General features: G+C 38.0%; 1 protein-coding gene across 3 annotated transcripts in view; it reads right to left on the bottom strand.

Annotated features, from left to right (window-relative positions):
- Positions 1-773: 773 nt before the first annotated feature.
- The window catches only part of mob2b (MOB kinase activator 2b), a 62,963-nt gene continuing 41,337 nt past the window's right edge, over positions 774-22,399 (bottom strand). For 2 of the 3 annotated variants that reach the window (XM_056240411.1, XM_056240410.1), the window contains exons 2-5: positions 7,594-7,754; positions 4,105-4,198; positions 2,423-2,547; positions 774-1,234 (exon numbers count right to left, since the gene is read on the bottom strand). In XM_056240411.1, the coding sequence (XP_056096386.1) occupies positions 963-1,234; positions 2,423-2,547; positions 4,105-4,198; positions 7,594-7,754 (652 nt within the window). In that variant the 3' untranslated portion in view covers positions 774-962. Of the gene's footprint in view, positions 1,235-2,422; positions 2,548-4,104; positions 4,199-7,593; positions 7,755-20,925; positions 21,110-22,399 lie in introns of those variants that run through there. The other variant, XM_056240408.1, reaches the window with a different exon arrangement.

Genomic DNA, 22,399 nt, shown 5'->3' with positions numbered 1-22,399 from the left:
AATAAATTAAATAAAAGGAAAAGATCCGATCATCTCACAACAACGAGTTCATCGCGACACGACTCCTCCGAACAGCGACAGGAAAAAACTAACTCTCTCTCTCTCTCTCTCTCACTCACTCGCTCTCTCAGTCACTCGACGATAATAATAATAATCTTTGCGATCGGTACGTAGAGACTAAGTGTACATTCTTTTCCGTTCGCAAATCGTCTTTTCATTACGAGGCTAAGTCATGACAGACCCGAGACGCTTTTCCAGAGCCTGGACGAGAGGGAAACACACTCGCCCGGCCGCGGGAGACTCTCCTCTACAGTGGTTAACATGCTAATATGATGCAACACAAGTCTATCCCGTCCACGGATGAGGGGAACTGCTATATGATGAGTAAAGTGACACCGAGAGGCTAACGGGTGAGCAGGTAGCATTAACAGCTCTCTCAGATCCTGAGTGCAAAAGCCTTGAACACACACACACACACACACACACCCCTTTTACCCTATAAAAAAATGAGAAAGAAACCTTTATACCGTACGAGGACCAGGCTGACACCCTTATTAAACCAAGAGAGGGGAAAGTGCTGCTCGTGTGAATCAATGCTCTGAAAAATATCAACTAAAAAGAAAAAGAAAACAAATAAATAAAAGGAAAAGGTCCGATCATCTCACAAAGTTCCTCGCGAAAACATCCGCCACTCGCTGATGATGATGATGATGATGATGATCTCTGTATGTGAGACACCGAGTGTACGTTATTCTCAGTTCACAAAGCGGGAAAATCGGGAAGGAAAGGGAAAAGCGTCTCGGTTAAAGGGTTAAACCTCCTTCGGCCCGCTGTGAGTGCTCCCGGCTGGGTCCTAAAGACATCAATGTTCAGTAAGGGTGCAGGTGTGAGTCCCAGCGTCTGTGGAGCGCTGCGGCAGTCCTCCGGCCCCGGCGTGGCACAGGTGCGGCTCCAGCGCGGCCTCATCTCTCGCTCACGTGGTTCTGTGGGACCGGAGGCAGAGGCGTGCACAGGGCCTCCGTCAGGTCCTCCATTATCGACGTCTCCTTCGGGTCCATCAGGTTGAACTCCCTTATAAACACTACGAAGTGTGTGTACAGTGTGTTCAGGTGTCCGTGCAGGTCCATGGCCACCGTCTCCTTGTAGTGGGACCAGTAGATGTGCGCCAGAACGTGGAACAGGTACCTGCAGATCTTCTTCACCAGCGTGTCGAAGGTGTTGGGGAACTCTTTACCTGAGGAACACACACACACACACACACACACACGTTAATGTACAGGACTTTATTCATATCAGCTCAATGAAATTACCAGCACTTTATTACGTATTAGTATAGAAAGCAGAGGTTTGGACACGAACCGAGATGTGTGTACAAGACTTTATATCGACTCAATGAAATTAAGGGCACTGTATCACACACACACACACACACACACACACACACACACACACACACACACACACACACACACACACACACACACACACACACACACACACACAGAGAAACTGAGATGTTTCTCACACATTCACACTGATGAATTTACAAAACTTTTATTCATATTAGGTCAAAGATGGTTGGTGAGATTTTTTTGGCAACACTTTACAATAAGGTTCATTAGTTAACTGCATTAATTACCATGAACTAAGAATGAACAATACGTCTACAGCATTTATTAATCTTAGGTAATGTTATCAACTCGATGAAATTAAGAGCACTATATATATATATATATATATATATATATTCACACACACAATACTGTTCAAAAGTTGTGTTCTGCTTACCAAGGCTGTGTTTATTTGATCAAAAATTCAGTAAAATTGTGTAATATTATTCCAATGTAAAACATCTGTTTTCTATGTGAATATATAGTAAAGTGTAATTTATTCCTGCGATCAAAGCTGAATGTTCAGCATCATTACTCCAGTCTTCAGTGTCACATGATCCTCCAGAAATCACTCTAATATGATGATCTGATGCTCAAGAAACATTTATTAATATAATAAATAATGTTGAAAATGGTTGTGCTGCTTCATATTTTTGTGGAAACGGTGATACGTATCAGTTTTATCAAATTTATCTTTTGTAACATTATAAACGTCTTTACTGTCACTTTTCATCAATTTAATACATCCCTGATGAATAAAAACGTATTCACTTTATATGGATAAAATAAGACTAAAAGTAGGTTTAAATATACAATATTTCACAAACTACAGCAATTTATTATTTTTAACTCAATTTCTTAAACATTTATCCATGCGTGTGAGTGTTTATTAGCTTTTTACTAAATTGAGATTTGCTTTAAAATAAACAAAAACAGAAGTGAAATGTATTGTTGTGATTAAACCCCAATCCCGAATAAAGCTGAAGCAGTGTCCTCCTCCGGCCTGCAGGGGGCGCTAGAGACTCGCTCACCGTATTTAGTGGGAAAGATGTCCTCGTCGGTCACCAGCTTCTGGACCGAACTCATCACGAAGTCCACGTACTGAGGAGCTGTGCACTTCGTCTTCTTCCCTTTCTCATCATACCAGAAATACGTCCTGAGAGAGAGAGAGAGAGAGAGAGAGAGAGAGAGAGAGAGAGAGAGAGAGAGAGAGAGAGAGAGAGAGAGAGAGAGAGAGAGAGAGAGATAGAGATAGAGATAGAGATAGAGATAGAGATAGAGATAGAGATAGAGATAGAGATAGAGATAGAGACAGAGACAGAGACAGAGACAGAGACAGAGACAGAGAGAGAGAGAGAGAGAGAGAGAGAGAGAGAGAGAGAGAGAGAGAGAGAGACAGAGATAGAGATAGAGATAGAGATAGAGAGAGAGAGAGATGTTTCTTCTGAATCTAAGCCCAGCGATCACATGACCGTCTTCCCTCCATCGCTGATCGTTCCCCAATAGAAATAAACGAATGTCAATCTCTCCACTCTATCATCCATCACCGTGTCTTCCTTCTCTGTGGATGTTCATTACCAAACGGCCTGATAGCGCCTCTTCCCATAATGCTTTAGTAAACCCTCCAGTTCCTTCCCTTTCCCATTAGCACACACACACACACACACACACACACACACACACACACACACACACACACACACACACGTGACCCACTTACAGTCAGTGTCGAATCATAAACATAACGAATCTCTGGCACAGCAATAAAACACATCGAACTAAAAACCATCCCATATATTATATCAGCATCATTACTCCAGTCTTCAGTGTCACATGATCCTTCAGAAATCACTCTAATATGAGGATCTGATGCTCAAGAAACATTTATGATTATCAAAATCCAGGTGGGACGTTTAACAAAAGTAACGATTATGATTATTATCCGTGTTGAAAACTGTGATAACATTTTTTTTTTTTCAAGTAATTTGGATGAATACAACGTTGAAAAGAATAACATTTATTTGAAATGGAATATTTTCTAACATTATAAATGTCTTTACTGTCACTTTTCATCAGTTTACTGCATCCCTGATGAATAAAAGTATTAACTTCTTTAAGAGAAAAAAATCTTACCAACCCCAAAACTATTGAAAACTATTTTATATACGGACTTACAGTAATATCATAAACACGAGCAGACATAGTCAGCAATTACTGAAATACACTACATTACAATATTGTGTATTATTTTTATTACCGTTTTTGTATAAAAAATAAATATATATATATATATATATATATATATATATATATATCTAATATATATATATAAATAAATAATTTTAATTTAATAACAAAAAATATATATATATTAACATTTAGTAAATTGAAAAAAATAATAGGAAATATAATACAAAAATGACATTAACTATAAAATATATAAAAATATAAATTATAAAAATAAAATATGAGAAATGTTGTATAATTATAACATTTATTTTCAAGAACTAATAGGAAATATAATACAAAAACAACATAAAATTGAAAAAATAAATAAAAAAGTATTAAGTAAAAAAAAAAAAAAGTATTTATCATTAAAGCTTTTGTTTACATTCTCTCGCAGAGGTCACGACCTCGTCCCCGGGTCACGACCCCTGAGGGTGTCCGGCGGCCGCAGTGAGTAATGGAGTGTGTGTGAATGACGCAGACTCACGTGTTGCAGGCGGTCATGGCGGCGCACGTGTCCCCGGTGCAGAACTCCGAGATGGTGCTGTACTGCAGGTTGATGAGGTTGAAGAACGTCGTGGCTGCAGAAGATTAAAGATTCGTGGTTTCAGAGATTAAAGGAATAAAAATACAAATCGCAATATACGCATGTCACGGTCATGAACACTGTGCTGACGATCCATTTCAGACAAGTAACTGCGGATTCTGTTTTCTTCATGTCTCTGTTAGCCTAGCACGTTATTTATTTACTTGGGATCGAATATAATATAATAATAAAATTATAATAAAATAGGCCCATATTATTTAATTTAATGCTATGAAAATTTATATAACAATCTGACTAAACGAGCAAAAACGAGCAAATGCACACACACACGACTGAAATTTAAACTGCACAATTATCTCAATATTAATTGCGGTAATAATAAATAATCATGACAGGACAACAGCAATATTTCAGCAATTAATCATTTGGAAATGAAGATTAATACCTTTGTGTTCCTCATTAAAATATGCATAAACTGACTAACTTTTAAGTGACTTTACATTTTATACTACGTGCAATAACCACTTCTCTGAACATCAAAAATATTCACATCTTTTCTTACATTTTTATAAATGGCTGCAAATATGTACATTTTATTAAATTTACATATTTATTACAATATTTTTCATTATAATTATTGCTATTTGTAAGTTCACAGAAACGCATTTGTAAATATTTACATGATAAATATTTATAACTCATGTAAAAGTATCCGGCTTATGCATCAAATCTGTGCCAAACGTGATGTTTTGTGGTGTTATTTTATTTTAATTTGCCAAATAAAGTTATTGAAATATGTAGAAATATGAAATGAGAGTCCAATGTAATGGATAAAATAAGAGTGAGATAATGAACCGTGTTACCACTTAAAATAACAAGTGCAACTGCATCCGTGATTTAACAATTATCTCTGACGGAAATCTCAAACCCAGAAGAAATTAATATATATATATATATTATTCTCAATATGTGAAATGCATGAAGCGATGGCATATGAGACACTGTAAAGATCCAGCTAACAAACTGATCTGGAGGAAAGGCTTCAATTAACCATAAAAGGCAGTGATTCGGTTTAATAAGTGCTTATGGAATATGAAAGAGCATTAACGTTTCCTAAATTAAGCCATTCTTTGTTTTTTTCACATGTGTTCTCTTTCAAGATATAATCGGGGGAAATGCACACAATGGTGTGATTCGTGGGAATGTTATTATTCTGCGCTGGTTTATCATACAGTTATGCAACACAGAGATTAAAATCACACATTCCCTCTGATGAACAGAAGACATGTTTTCAAAACACACCGAGAAACTAGACAAAACACCGGCTGACAGTCGGCCAGGGTCAGGGTCAAGGGTCGCGACTTCTCCCACATTAAAAACAAAATTGTCGGGAGCATTTTCATTATTTCAGCATTTCTCTATTCCACAGAGTTCAAGTGCTGATCTCGGATCACTATTTGACTTTTAGATGCCAGTAGGAATGCAACGATATGAACATTTTGTCCAATACTGATAACCGATATTTGAAAGCCGATAACCGATATATTTGCCGATAAATCGAAATCTTTAATTTTTGAGATGCTTATTATAAAAACAAAAGTCTCACCAGTAAAAGCCGTGTCCCAAACACACAATTAATGCTCTCATTATAATGTTATGTAGCCGATATGACAGACTTGCGCTGCACATGTTGTACTTTACTCTATTTACTGTTTTTGAAGTGATTTCAATCATATTTCAAGCAATTCAAAACCATCATGTTGAACTAGGGCTGGGCGGTATATCGAGTTTGTACGATATTTCGATATATTTTTTGAAACGATATGGAATGAGGCAATACCGTTTATATCGATACAGTAGTTTGATATGAGCAGTGTATAGTACAGTTTGTCCTAAACATGTTATAGGCTATTAAGGGCTTCAAAATAACTGGTAAGATATAGTTAACCGGTTTAAAGCAGCTCTGACAGATACTGATGAATACTGTGGTGCTTTCCTCAGTGCTTAACTTTCTTTTCACAGGTATATTATCCATCTGTAAATGTCAGAAAGTCAAACAAATGTGTCCATTTCGCTAATATTCAAGCTTCCGTGAACGTTTTCGTTTCGTTTTTACATTGTAATGTTACAATGTTCGAATGTATTGTGATTTTAACCACCTTTGCACATTATAATATATTGCATAGCCTACATTACATTCACTATATTTGTTTCCATATCCTTCAATATCAACATTGTTTGTAGGATATCATTGGGTAGGATGTGAATTATTATTATTTTTTTATATATAAATACAGATTTTCTTAGAATAGAAAAACGTAGAAAGTACCGAGATATATATCGTATATCGCCATTTAACCAAAAAATACCGATATATGATTTTTTTGGCCATATGTTGAACAGTGCGCATCTGAAGTGTCTCAGCTGAAGGAAACAATACATTATTTATCGGGTTTAATATATCGGCCAAATTTTCGTATCGGGCCGATAACATTAAAAATCAACATATATCGGGCCAATAATGATAACATTAATCAACATATATCGGCAGATACCAACATGGTGGCCGATATATTGTGCATCCCTAAAGTATATATTATCAAAAAACCTATATTTTGCAGATAATATAATATTAATACTGAAATTAAAGGCAACTTAAGTGCACTTAATAGGAGGAGACTTTAATGACAATGTAACACATTTAAGTGCACTAGTTAGAAAGTAAATCTAATGAAACCAACCAACACAAGTTTCAGAACCGAAAATAGGGAATCGACTTTAACGGCCTTTTTTTTACCAAAAATGTTTTAGGTGGACAGATCAACACAGCACACAGAACATGTAGGATGTTGGACAATAACAATGTCTTTTCTGTTCTCCAAATGCTTTTTAATATTCGCTATTACTTCAATACAAGTGAACAAGCGCGCCGTTATTTGTTGCTCAGTGACGTGTGTTCAAGTAAGCCAGAAATGCGCAGATTCTGCAATACGCTGTATTAATATATCATGAGGATTCACGAGTTGCGTATTTGCGCTGAATCCCACAGATTTGTCTTACACGAACTTCCCCAGCAAAGTGAGGAAACATAGAAACGCCAGATTGGCTCGTGATTTGACAGCGTTTCCCACCAAAGTTCTTTGGTGGGTCGAGGGTGTTAATCTCAATCCCTGAATGTTGCGCTCCTGTTTGTCATTGTGCACGAAACGTCACGCCAATAAATCATCAGGAATATTGCGCGTCTCAAGCGCCTCTTTACGCTCGTCCTAACGCCTGTTAGGTGTCCGTGGATTTGCCTGTATTTGGTGTTGAAAATGGAAATGTCTTTAGACATGGAAAATCGATTTTACAATTGATTCAATGAACACTTATGTCTCAAAAATCAAACGGGATTTTTTCACAAAAGTGACGGCCCTACGAGACACCCACTGTTGCTGGCGAGCCATTCGTTGAGGTCGATCTCCCTGGGCAGAACCACCAGCTCCTTCAGCTCGAAGTCCACGACTCGGACCTTGGTGTACTCGGCGTCCAGGTAATGCTTCTTCTCCTCGGTGGCCGGCTTCTTCCCATTGGGCTTCCCTTTACCCTTCCTGAACGGGAGCAAACAAGGCAAAGATGTCAGACAAACATGGAATAATTGCAAATATTCAATACTGACTTTGTGACGAGTCGAGAGATCTCATAAAAAGCCAAGTGTCTCACGATCATAACAGACAGATATGAACTAGATTTGGTGTTTGTTCAAAGGTTACACGCAGTTTGTGAAATATTATCTAGGCTCATTTATATTTGTAAAACACAATACATATCTGTTACTCCACTGCATTTTCCCTCAAATTGATCTTTGTACTTGCGAAATTGCTTTGGGAGTCGAGTTTTCCTTTGCAAAGCAGATCGAGTTTGTTTGCAAAATGCTGGATTTGATTTATTATGGCACAATATTAACTCCATATTAGTGGACCTTTATATGGAGAGATGGTTCATTAACTCAGAGGTGGGCTTGTAAATAGGAGTGCAGTGGATCGCAGGTGATCCGTGCGGACTCGCGGTTCGGCACGCATGGGATTCGCGGATTAACTGCTAAATTTAACAACCATAGAGTGAAAGTTTATCATTTGGACGTGTTATGTCATGCCAATTTACACAGAGAGAGGCTCGTTTATGACAGCGCTCGAACACCAAATTGATTCCTCTTTTGCGATTCCTTGCCCTTTGAATGGACACACACACACACAGTGATGTCTAAACGCCCGTCTCGGCAAGTGTTCTCTCGGTAATGTCAAAGAAACCGGATGTTTGCCAGTTTTTTCGGTCTTAAATTGACGGCAGCCTAATATTCCTGCTGTCGTCTGTGTCATTAACGTTAATAAAACAACAAAATACAGCTTTAACAAAGATGAAACTGTTTAATTTATACAGTGAACAAATAGTGTTATTTTACATTTAGGCTTAACTTCTGTACCTGAACACTACGGTTAGATCTTATATTTAGTATTCATCTCTGCTTGTAATGTGTATTTGCTCTTATTTTATTACAGACTGTTCACTTGTTTTAAATAATGTTAAAAACTAGTTTTTGACTAGTCAGGCTAGTTTTTGATGTGGTATCGAAGAACTTCAAATGAGCTTTAAGTAATAAATGAAAAGCAAAGTTACCCCCCCCCCCCCCCCATATATATATACACTACCGTTCAAAAGTTTGGGGTCGGTATGATTTTAAATACTTTTAAAAGAATTCTCTTCTGCTAACCATGGCTGCGCTTGTTTGATTAAAAATACAACAAAAATCTGTTAAAGTATTAAATATTATTCCAGTGTAAATCAGCTGTTTTCTGTGTGAATATATAGTAAAGTGTAATTTATTCCTGTGATCAAAGCTGAATTTTCAGCATCACCAGTGTCAGTGTCTTCAGTGTCAAATGATCCTTCACAAATCAGTATAATATGAGGATTTGATGCTCAAGAAACAGTTATTATTATTATCAATGTTGAAACAGTTGTTGGTCTGTCAGTTGTACAGTTTTTTTTGTGGTTTTTTTAGGATTCTTTGATGAATAGGAAGTTCAAAAGACTTTTGTAACATTATAAATGTCTTTGCTGTCACTTTCGATCAAATGAATTATTCCTTGATAAATAAAAGTATTGATTTCTTTCCTCCAAAAAATAAAAATAGAATTCTCACTGACCCCAAACTTTTGAACGGTAGTGTATATATATATATATATATTTTATATATCACTGTATATATACACCATAAAAATACATACATACACACACACATATATATATACATATATATGTATGTATGCATGTTTTTTGTTGTTTTTTTGATCCGCAAAATGATCCGATCCGTGGCTCAAAAACCGTACATTTTGTGATTCGTTGCACAACTACAAGTAAAAGCTCCTGGCTTGTTTAAGTCCATACGGACCCCTGATGTGAAAGAGCGGCTTGCATGAGTCTGACACACATCTGCAGGATTGCACATTAACCCTGCTCTGTAATTAACACAGCAGACCACAGACATGCAGGCCTTTCCTTCCACAGCTATTTATAGCCCAGGCGGCTTGTATTACCATCAGACCCTCTGCCCCTTTCCCAGTCACACACACACACACGCACGCACGATGACATCACAGCACCTACAGAACGCAGGAGACGATCTCACAAAACCATCAATAACATCAACACACTTCTACTGTGTCCAGATGAGGCAGTCGCTCTGGGAAACATGTGCCAGGCTTCAAGTTTATTTTTTATTTTTTTTAATAAAATAATTTTGATTTCATAATTTCTGCAGATAAACTCCAATTTCATCAACAACAATGCATTATTACTATTATTTAAGTTTATTTATACATTATTTTAGTATTTTCAAATATAATAATGAAAGTTTATTAATAAACAAATATATATATATTTAGTGTATATCCAATTATTGTTAATAAGAATAATATATTATAATAACTATTTTAATAATGTATTGAAAAATATGAATGTTAATATTTGTTATTTTCAATTACTACTATTCTAATAATAACAACAACAACTTATTATTTTTAATATTATTTTAAACTATTATTTACCATTTTAATTTATTAATTTGTTGAATACTGTACACATACTTTTACTGTCAAACAAAAGGTCTGTATTAATTTAATATTAGGTCACCAGACATTATGTGGAGTGATTGCTGATGGGTTTTTGTAATATTATTTAAGAAATACAGGTCATTTTTGTACATTAAAGAACATTTGTACATACTATTAACATGTATAGTATGTGTGTGTGTGTGTGTGTGTGTGTGTGTGTGTGTGTGTGTGTGTGTGTGTGTGTGTGTGTGTGTTTAAACATTGTGTGTCTTAAGTTATTTTATAGTGTCATTTATATTGTAGTTATTGATTTGCCATAGACTTGTAAATGTATTTTCATGTTTGTATTTTAATGCTTCTTTTACATCTTGCCCAGGGGACTACAGCTGAAAAATAGCCTTTTGGCTAATTCTGGCTTTTTTAACCATGTTTGTTAATGTGTTTTATGAAATTGCACTGACCCCTCTTAAATAAACCAATACCAATACCAATGAGCATCTGAAATAGTAAATACATAGTAAATAAAGTCAGTGTTTCAACCGTGGAGAGACGTCAGTAACAGCTTGTAAACAATGTCATGTAACGTCACATTTACCTCAGAAAAACCATATCCAGTCCATCAGCTAGAAAAATTAACTTTAGAGAGGAGCATTTTGCTAAATATAGGCACCATATTACATATTCATTATAATTTTTAATGTTTTTCAGTATTAAATGCATGTCTGTAATAATCAATATTGAAACGAATTGTGTAATTTGTGTCAATACCCAGCCCTAGAAACCAATATTAGTTGAGCTCTATCATCATGTGATGCCAAAGTGTCAGAAAGAGGAAAGCGGTCTTGTATCTTAGTGGCTTTTTCCGAACGCACGGGCGTCCAATAACAGCAGGAACCCTATAAAGCGGAGTGTGTGTCGGTCTGAACACACACACGGCCCTGGTCTTCAGACAGCTGATGCCGTGTTGTTTGAGTCCGGGGCCCGGGGCCAGTTTACGCCCCACACACACACAGACCGGCCTTGTTGACTCCTGCTCAACACACACACAGGACTCACACACACGCTGACCACTAACTACCACACACACACACACACAACTCTTTGCCAAGTTGTCTTTTGCTGTAGTAGTCCAAGTCTGTAATGACTTTCAATATATGAAGCCATTTTATATTCGCACACTAGACACTGTCCTCGCAAAGCGGCAATCCACTCATCGCCCCGACCGAGATATGCAAATGAGGTCAAAGAAAAGTTGGGTATAATTTATAGTCAAATCACCTTCATTTATACAGCACTTTTAACAATATAAATGTTTCACAGCAGCTTTACAGTGACTACAGGAGATTACAGTAACAGATTGTTTGGCTTTACAGCAGCTCTAGAATAAAGTTATTTTTGATTGTAGATCGATTGTGTTTGAATTCAATTTGCAGCATCCATGACTTCCCCTCATCGCTATGTTCTTCCAGTCTTTTCTTCCATTTTCAGTCAATTAAGGGGCCGTTTACTCAAACTCACGTGTTTTGGCCGTTCATTTACATGTTGGGTGTGTAAATGAAACCCCGCCTCCTCATGAAGTCTAATGGAAACTAAATCAAATTACACTTCGAATAAATCTTTTCTGTCATTTTAGTCAGTTTTGATCATGCTGCTGTAAGTTTAAGTGTTCGTGTTTTTAAATAAGTTTGGTCTGCTATTCAAACGGGAATGTGACGTCATGATTGACAGCTTCTCTAAACGAAGTACCACCGACGACTGTTTGTGTATTACGTGTTCAGTCTATAGTGTCCATCGCCATCTACTGGCCCGGCAGCAGAACACAGCGTTCTTAGTCGGTTTCGCGGATCGTTTTGACAGTGGTGTCGTCTGAATGCGGGAAACGTCTCCGTTGTCGTGTAAATGTACACTTACACAGACGGTTCATGGTTCCTGGAAAGCCGGGGCACTAAAGCTAGGAAGTGTCTCTGCTAGGAAACTGCTTTCAGGGGAAAGTCAGTGTGAGAGAGTTCAGTGGAGCGATGCATCTGGACTCAGCATAAAAAAAGCACAAGAGTTTGTGGACAATCACAGGGATAAAACTCCCGCTCAGAGAGGAGTGTTGGCAAAATGATCAACATCAAATCCTCCAAATCTCCCAAACTTGTGTCAGCCGAGCACCATAGAAGTAAAATATATTACAATTTGTATGATAAAATTTCTATTTAACACTGCATGTGCACATTCAAGGTTCTCTGATGCTGGTTAATGGTCAAATGACATGCAGGTAAACAGATACAAATAAATGTAATCTTCCCCCCCCCCCCCCCCCCCCCAAAGTAATATATAGGGCTGCACAAATTCTAATTATAAAAATTACAAATATATTATAAATGACAGTTGTACTGTTAAAAAAAAAAAAAAAAAAAAAAAAAAAAAGGTGTCTTAAACCCCCACTTTCGAATGTTTTAAATGTTTTTATATTTGGAAGAATACTGCTGAAACGCAGTAAACTTCTGTCCACAGAAATGCAGGAAATGATGCAAATGTTAAAATAAAGTGAAGAGTGCACACTGCGTTCCCAAAATGCATGTTAACCTCACTGTCCTTACGAAGATGCACAAAGCGCTCCGTCACTGAAATCACTGTAATCTGCACGGGTAAAGCCGGGAACACACCAAGCCGACGCCGACGAACTAGCGCTGATGAAAGCCGACTGTGTTGTTGCGTCGCGTCGGGGTAAAAGCTGCACTTGAACACACCGAGAGAACTACTGCCGACTGTCAGCTAGCATGCGCGTTCTGCGCCTGCGTGTACACGAGACAACTGTCTATTTCTGCAGATATATTCTCTATATTCGTCATTCAAAATGGGAAACCGACGCTGCCGGCTGCAGATACACACCGTAAACAAAGCAGTGCGTGCTTACCGTTCTGAATATCAATCCTGCTAAACACTTTCTTTATTCCACTCCGCTCGTGTTAATATTGAAATATTCGCCAAGGAACACTCAGGTAAGATGACGTAACATAAGAACAGCCTCTATCTGTAGAGTTTTGACTTCTTTGCTCGCTGTTTTGCTTTTATTCTCGTGCACGGACTCGTTCACTAAGTTGAACAGCCAATCAGAGTTCCCTCTTTCACCGAAGCCGATTCAACATGTCGAATCGGCCGAAACAAAGCCGACGAGGACCAATTTCAGCCGACGGCGCGTAACCGTGCGGAACACACCGAGGAAACTCAGTCGGCCGACCGTCGGCTTGGTGTGTTTCACGCTTAAATGAACACAGAGCCACTCTTCACTCTGAAACACACAGCGCAACAGAATATACGGATTTAATTGAAATCCAGCAGTTTGATTTGATCAATTGTGCTAGGCTATATCGGGATTTTGATTTTATTTGTATTAATTGTGCAGCCCCATTTATTTATTTAACTTAACATTCAATTTTATTCATTATTAGCTTTTCAACTCACAAACCCTCTACAGCAGTGCTTCTCAAAGTCCGGACTCCGGTCCGGATCCGGACCCGGAGGGAATTCAATCCGGACCCGCCTCCATTTCGTATTTCAAGAGCCCTAATTGTGTGTAAGGGATTAAAAGTCTGGATTTCCTATTTTGATAAACGCATGTTAAAATCATTTGTTTATTTTTTATGATGGTCCAAAATTAAAACGAAGGCGAGATATTTAAAGATATTTAAAGCCATTTGGGAAACCCTGCATTATTTCACACTAGTTGCAAAACTAGTGGTTTCAACTTGTGCAGTGTGCTTGCAGAGAGACTCCCCCACAAACACTTCTGATTGGCTGTGATCTTTTGATTGACTTGGTTGAGAGCACAGTGCGTTTGCACAGAGACCCCACCCACACACGCTTCTGATTGGCTGAGATCTTGGACTGATTTGGTTGCGAGTGCAGTTTGTTTGCACTGACTCCGCCCACACACGCTTCTGATTGGCTGTGATCCTTTGATTGATTTGGTTGCGAGTGCAGTGTTTGCACAGAGACCCCACCCACACACGCTTCTGATTGGCTGAGATCTTGGACTGATTTGGTTGCGAGTGCAGTTTGTTTGCACTGACTCCGCCCACACACGCTTCTGATTGGCTGTGATCCTTTGATTGATTTGGTTGCGAGTGCAGTTCGTTTGCACAGAGACTCCACCCACACATGCTTCTGATTGGCTGTGATCTTTTGATTGATTTGGTTGCGAGTGCAGTTCGTTTGCACTGACTCCGCCCACACACGCTTCTGATTGGCTGTGATCTTTTGATTGATTTGGTTGTGAGTGCAGTGCGTTTGCAGAGAGACTCCGCCCACACGCTCTTCTGATTGGCTGAGATCTTTTGATTGATTTGGTTGCGAGTGCAGTGCGTTTGCACAGAAACTCCGCCCACACACATTTCTGATTGGCTGTGATCTTTTGATAGATTTGGTTGCGAGTGCAGTGCGTTTGCACAGACTCCGCCCACACACGCTTCTGATTGGCTGTGATCTTTTGATTGATTTGGTTGTGAGTGCAGTTCGTTTGCACAGACTCCGCCCACACACATTTCTGATTGGCTGTGATCTTTTGATAGATTTGGTTGCGAGTGCAGTGCGTTTGCACAGACTCCGCCCACACACGCTTCTGATTGGCTGTGATCTTGGACTGATTTGGTTGCGAGTGCAGTTTGTTTGCACTGACTCCGCCCACACACGCTTCTGATTGGCTGTGATCCTTTGATTGATTTGGTTGCGAGTGCAGTGTTTGCACAGAGACTCCACCCACACATGCTTCTGATTGGCTGTGATCTTTTGATTGATTTGGTTGCGAGTGCAGTTCGTTTGCACTGACTCCGCCCACACACGCTTCTGATTGGCTGTGATCTTTTGATTGATTTGGTTGTGAGTGCAGTGCGTTTGCAGAGAGACTCCGCCCACACGCTCTTCTGATTGGCTGAGATCTTTTGATTGATTTGGATGTGAGTGCAGTGCGTTTGCACAGAAACTCCGCCCACACACATTTCTGATTGGCTGTGATCTTTTGATAGATTTGGTTGCGAGTGCAGTGCGTTTGCACAGACTCCGCCCACACACGCTTCTGATTGGCTGTGATCTTGGACTGATTTGGTTGTGAGTGCAGTGCGTTTGCAGAGAGACTCCGCCCACACGCTCTTCTGATTGGCTGAGATCTTTTGATTGATTTGGTTGTGAGTGCAGTGCATTTGCACAGACTCCGCCCACACACGCTTCTGATTGGCTGTGATCTTGGACTGATTTGGTTGTGAGTGCAGTGCATTTGCACAGACTCCGCCCACACGCTCTTCTGATTGGTTGTAATTTTTTTATTGTGTCACGTCTCGTAGTTGCGTCGCATCTGGAGTGAACAGACAAACTGCTTGTTGCTGGAATTTTATCGCATCTCGTCTAGCGAGGACAAGGCATTACATCTGCTTTTTGAATGATAAATTGCCTTTGGAGATCTGCTCACGTTCAACGCATCGACGGCAGACAGATGTGCGCGTGCACTCAATGTCCACTGAATAATGGTGCTTAACTGGTTACAACACATTATTTTACTCAATGCTGTAACTCTAAACACATGACAGATTGACAGAAGTGCAGAGATGGCCTGAGCCTACAGCACCACTTCAGGCCAACACATGAAGAGATGCAGAAACAAAGGACCATTCAAACTTCAACAACTGCACGTCTAAAGGCCCACGAGAGACTCGGCAACAGGACACTTCTTCAGTCCTCGCTGCGCTATGAGCCAAAGACTCGCTGTAATAGAGCAGCGTTTCACAGCACAGCTGCTTCCCCATGTGAAGCTTCATTCTAGCGCCACAGACGCATTCACAGCACAACAAATGTGTCCTGTTACAAATTTATATCCCTCTATACACTGGAAAAATTTGGTGGAAAATTCACTCCAAAACTGCTAATACATTTCACAATTAATCACAAACAATGGCAAGTAACGGCACACTGAATTAAACTCTAGTATTTCAAAGTTCGAATTATTTATTTTTTTACAGTGTGGATTTTCTTTAGTGTGTGATGTTGCTGTTGAAAAAGCTCTGCAAAGCTCCAGTTCTTCTCTATATCAGCGTCAGTGTTTCTGAACTCCTGAAACGCCTCCATTGTAGTCTTGAGTTTCTCCCGGGAACAAACACGTCACAATATTCCTCATTATAATAATCCATGCGCAGAATAAAGGGGCGGGGCCTGGTTGAGTTAGTCAGTAGTGTGTTAAACTGGCGGTTATGGGAAGGGGCGGGACATTTCCCAAACACACTCGAAGCGCTCGCCCAATCACAACACACTCCTCCAGCCGACCAATCAGAGCACAGTGTGCTTCTCAAAAGGAGGGGCTTCATAGACACAGGAAGTAAACAGAGCGTTACTGACAGACTGGGAAGAGAGGAGCCGCAACAATGGAGAATATGAGGAGAATAATCAACATTCATGCAGGAAAACCTGTTCTAGTCGAGCCTGAAAACATCAAGACTGTATAAAAGGGTATAATATGGCCTCTCCATTAAAAAGTGTGACCATACATTATCTGCTTCAAATGTTCATAATTTTCAAATATATTTAATTTATGGGCATTCATTTTTAGTTTTAGAATTGGTTCCAGTTGGTGGTATTTTGCACTTCAATATACACTGTAAAAATATTCTTATTAGTAATTAAAGTAATTAAAACAAAGATTATTGGAGTATGTTTTACCAGTGATACTAATTTCAAGTTTAATTCAATCCGTTGCTTGCCATTTCTTTGTAGTTATTTGAGTGAAAATTGTTTCTGCAGCAAATGTTTTTCATTTGCGTGTTTAAACGGAGGCGTTTAGTAATAAATGTTGAGGACCATTACCTTCATTTATGAGCAAGCGCTTTGCTAATTCAGAGACATTTTAATAGATGACAGAGGCAGGAACTAATCAGAGTGTTACTGACAGACTGGGAAGAGAGGAGCCGCAACAATGGAGAATATGAGGAGAATAATCAACATTCAAGCAGGAAAACCTGTTCTAGTAGAGCCTGAAAACATCAAGACTGTGTAAAAGGGTATAATATGGCCTCTCCATTAAAAAGTGTGACCATACATTATCTGCTTCAAATGTTCATACCGTACCAACTTACAGTAATATACAGGTTTTATTATACTACTGTACAGATCAAAGGTCGTCTGCATTCTTCCGAGATTATAAGGGGGTTTTCAGCTCTGCTCTCACAGACAAAGATAACCATCTTCTATTCCTCATTGAAAAGAAGCTCTGAAGCCCTGAACATCTGGCGGATTTTAACTTAAAACTACCGAAAAAAAGGCACTGAAAACCATGATATATTTAGATGCATAAAAACGAATGTGATCATGCATCCGAGGGCCATGTACTCAGGTACTAAACACATATGCAGACTTTATAGTTATGATTAACGAAGCAGTTATTGCTGATTACCCATCAGTCCACTGACCCCAAACAGTGAGTTCTGATTAGATACGGGTCTGATTACATACAAACCGGCTGCGCTTGACTCCATTTATGGTTAATAAAAGAGGGAGGAGGACGTCAGACTTGTTTTCCTCAGAAAACCTACTGTAGTCGTGCAAGTGGTGAGGCGATTGATGCAATGCTTAATATCTGTATCTAACTTCCTTCCCGGGATCATAATCCACTCAACTAAAAGCATGTAAAGATATGTAGATTGCAGGAATCCGCTTCATTTGGTGTTTGTGGGAACGAGACATGCTCGGTTGTTGTGAATGATCATGCAAGATGCGATCATGTTGTCAGACTGTGAAACGGGAAAGGTTTGCGCTATAAACGGGATTAGGAGCGTTTGACTGTGTCGAATCGAGCCTATTTTTATTCTCAGGGCACGTTGTCTGGCAAATACTCAGAAGCGGCATGCCTAGTCCATTATGGGCTGGAAAACATTCCACTGACTTGCTGACGTATTTTTGTACTTTCGAAGTCAAGATGGAGATAAGATACTTTCCTTACTTTATTAATGCATTGTGCTATGTATCAAAAAAAAAGAATGCTATTTAACTCAAAAAGTATTTAATCTATAGGATAGCCATGGCCCATGGCACATCTTGATCCATTTAAAAAAAGTAGGGCTGTCAAATGATTAATCGTGATTAATCACATCCAAAATAAAAGTTTTTTTTTTACATAATATATGTGGGTGCATTGTGTATAATTATTTTATATATATATATAAATACACACACATGCTTGTATATATTTAAGAAATATTTTCATGTATATACTGTATATAGATTTAAATATAATTTATATTATATATAAATATAAATATTTTATATAAATTATATTTTTTTCTTAAATATACATGCATGTGTGTGTATTTATACATATACAAAATTATACACAGTGCACCCACATATATTATGTAAAAAAAAACTTTTATTTTGGATGGAATTAATCACGATTAATCATTTGACAGCCCTAAAAAAAAAGATGAAGTTATTAAATACACCAAAATGCAATAATCTAAACCAGCGTCTCGAGCAGAATGCGAACTATTTAAACTATTCAGAAACATGACGATCCTACGCAAGAACTGACCTTCAGGTTCTGAAAAATGTCAAGCATGTTAGTAATAAAGATTTTTTTTAAATAAATTATATGAAATTATAGGCAAATTAATGGGCAGAGAAGAAGAAAGCTCACTGTCATTAGGGTTTCTGCTCAGAAAACCTGATCTTTGGGTTAATCCTTCTGCTCTATTGGACGACTTAAAAGGCGAAGTCACTTTAAATTAGGGAGTCTCCGCATATTTCTTCAGACGCTGATCCCAGCTAAAACACATTAGCAAATCTGCAAGATTAAGTTCAGCCACGGTCAATATGTACCAAGCCAACGAAACCCCGTTTTGACTCCAGACTGGCTGACTTGACCAGATCTCCATTCTCCAGGCCTTAACAGTGCCATTTAAAAGACTATTATAGAAACATCAAATTAGTCCTTTCTCTGAAAAGCCACAGTCAGTAGGAACGCCAAGACTGTGTTTATGAGACTAAAATTAGATGGATGTCAGCTTGAGACTTATGCTATACAAGTATACTCACTTTTCCACAAATCCAAGTCACCTTTATTTATAGAGCTTCACAGTTGTCCAGTTTATTGCTGTAAAGATGCTTTATTAAAACAATCTGTATTATGTGATGCAAACAGACCTCAATTCTGCTGTATAATCCAGATGTTTAAAGGTCAGGCAAAGCATGTATGGCATATTTATGGCATGATGCAAGGAATTGTAAGTCCATAATATTCATATAATATAACTAGTTAGACTTGGTTGCAAGTTATTAAAACTGCTGTTCCAAACGGTGCATCATAATAGCAACGCAAACATCACACATATCCAATCATAACCGCACAAACTTCAAGAGCTGGAGAGGAATTATCAAGTATGTGATAATAATCCCTGGAATTATCAAGCATCTAATAGGAAGACAATTTCTCTCTAGCAAGTATATCATCTGGATCTAAGAGGAAATTAATGTGTAATAATAAGAAAGCATGAGCATTATAGATGGCAATTGCCAACAAACACACTGTAAGTTCACGGTTCTCTGCGGTTTGTTAAAGGATTCGCTGCCGGACGGGAATACCTCTTTCTCTCTTCTATCAGTGGGTCAGCTTCTCACCTGACGTCTCTGAACAACACGACGCTATCGGCCGAGCCAGACTGCACACGATTACTTATTCACTGAAACACACCTGAATATTCATAAACAAGTGTTAGCCTCCACTGTGAAGAGAGACAAAACCTCGCTCTGGATAAAAAACACCAACTAAATAGTCAAATCAAGATTATGGGTGCGTTGAAAAACGTATACACTGCCTACCTATTACAAACATATGCACTTTACACATTATATAGAGGTCAAAAAGTGTGAGACTACAGTTCGTTGCAATACAAAAGTGTTTTTGTATAACTGTAATGCTAGTTTTTTAAGGGTTCCCAGAAAATGATTTGACTATTATCCATTCTCATGGAAATTTTAGCCATATAAATATTCACATACAGCTTATTGATAATAACACATTAATTAAAAAGACGGATTTTCATTGGCATTGTATATATTAATTTTGTGGCATTATTTCTAACAAACCCAAATCTCACAGCCTGCTGCCCTTTTGATTTAAAAAAAATTGAATTAAATTTTTAAAAAATTGCTGTTTTTGTAAGCATCATTTTGCTGCTACTGTATCCTGTTAGTTGTGTTGCATGCAACACACATACAAATGCTTATATTCATATTAGCTATACACATTCAACAACACAGGCAGTGAGCACAGGCTACAGGTGTGACTGACAGGGATGCACTTACAATACATACATTACATATAAACCGCCTATATGGTGCCTAAAAATACCGGTGCACAGTTTGGTCCACTGACACAGAAATAACTGCGCTGGCCTGGTCTAATAATAACCGATCTATAAGAGCCTCACGTGGAAAGATACTAACGTTATATCATTACTACTTAAAGAAACCTGGCAACCCTGCACATCACACGCGCATTAGAGTTGCACTGCTAACAATTAATGCAAGTGGAAAGTTCCATTCCGTCAACAGAGACGCGCGCGCATTCTTCTGGAGCGCGCGCGCAAGAAGTGGAGTGAAAAAAAAAATCATCTAAATCAGTGAACGAGCACAGGAGAGTTACCTCAGCACTTTGCCAACCGCCTGAAGGACCATTTTACAGCTTAATCCGTTTTTAGGAGAGGATGTTTTCAGGCTGTCTCCGGTTATGCTGTGATCTCCGACCATGTCGTAAAAAGCCCGGTTTGACGGACTCGATCATAGATTGTGATAAAGTCAGTCCAGAGTTCACAGGAGTATTGCATGCAAAACAGAGGCTCCGAGTCTCTTCTCTGTCGGCTGAACTTCTGGCCAATCACAGGGGAGATGGGCGCGGCCAAGGTGCAATAGTTGGAATGTAAAAAAAAATAAAAATCGCCCATGTAATTCCCAACACACAGTGGATGTAGAAAATATATATGCTTGGATCTTGGGTACAGTAAGACTGGACTCTTACTAAACCCACAGAAAATCACTCACACTGGGGAACAAACATATGATTCCTATATATATGATATAAAGAAACAACTCTTCATTTATTGACAACATGAGTGTCTTATTTACAACTTTTTCCCCACTGGAAACTCTTCATTTATCAACCATTCATTCAAAGGATAAAATATTTCAACCATGTATGTGATCATTTATAAATAGCATTTTTATAGACTTTATGCATTTGTATAAAAAAATTAATTGTATACATTACTGTATACTTTGTTTCAGTAACATGATGCTTAAAACAGCTAAAAAGTTATTTCAATTTCAACTTATGGACATACAAAGCTTTATAATTAAAGTGCATTAACTGGTCACATTTATAAATCAGTAAATTTAGTTTAAATAATTAAATTAATACAAATGAATAAATAAATGAATAAAAACTAAATGAAGAATAAAAATGAATAAATAAATTAATGAAATGAAAAAAAAATTTTATTTGAGTTTTTTTTTATTTGAGTTTTTTTTTATTTGAGTTATTTTATTTCATATATGTATATATATATATATATATATATATGAAATAAAATAACTCAAATTAAAAAACTAAAACTTAAAAACTAGACAGATTAAAAAGACAAACACTCTAAAAAAAATGCTGGGTTGTTTTAACCCAATTGTGGGTAAAATATGGACAAACCCAGCCATTGGGTTACCTTTTTTATTACATTTTTAACCCAATGTTTGAGTTTGTCCATATTTGACCCAAAATTGGGTTTAAACAACCCAGCATTTTTTAGAGTGCACATGACAAAAACTATAATTGCTAAAACTTTAAATAAAAGTAAAATGGAAAGAGAAAATATAAAAACTAAATATAAAAAAAACTTTAATCGTATATCAATGACACTTTAACACTGATATGAGGTCATAAAAAAAAAGAGAACGAGCAACCTAGTTTAAAAATGCTTGTATATTGCATACGGTTGCATATTTTACTCGATATGTAAACGACCCATGAAGCGTTTACCTAACGGGTTCACCGCCGCGTGTGTTGGCGAAGCCGTGACGTTCTGGACGCCGCTAATGTGCAACAATTCGTGTCACAACACTGTAATTTA

This window comes from Rhinichthys klamathensis, unplaced genomic scaffold (genome assembly GCF_029890125.1).
Source record: "Rhinichthys klamathensis goyatoka isolate OS25496 unplaced genomic scaffold, OSU_Roscu_1.1 h1tg000596l_1, whole genome shotgun sequence".
NCBI classification, from domain to species: Eukaryota; Metazoa; Chordata; class Actinopteri; order Cypriniformes; family Leuciscidae; genus Rhinichthys; species Rhinichthys klamathensis.
The sequence above is the reverse complement of the archived record's forward strand: the minus strand, read 5'-3'. Positions and strand labels throughout refer to the sequence as shown.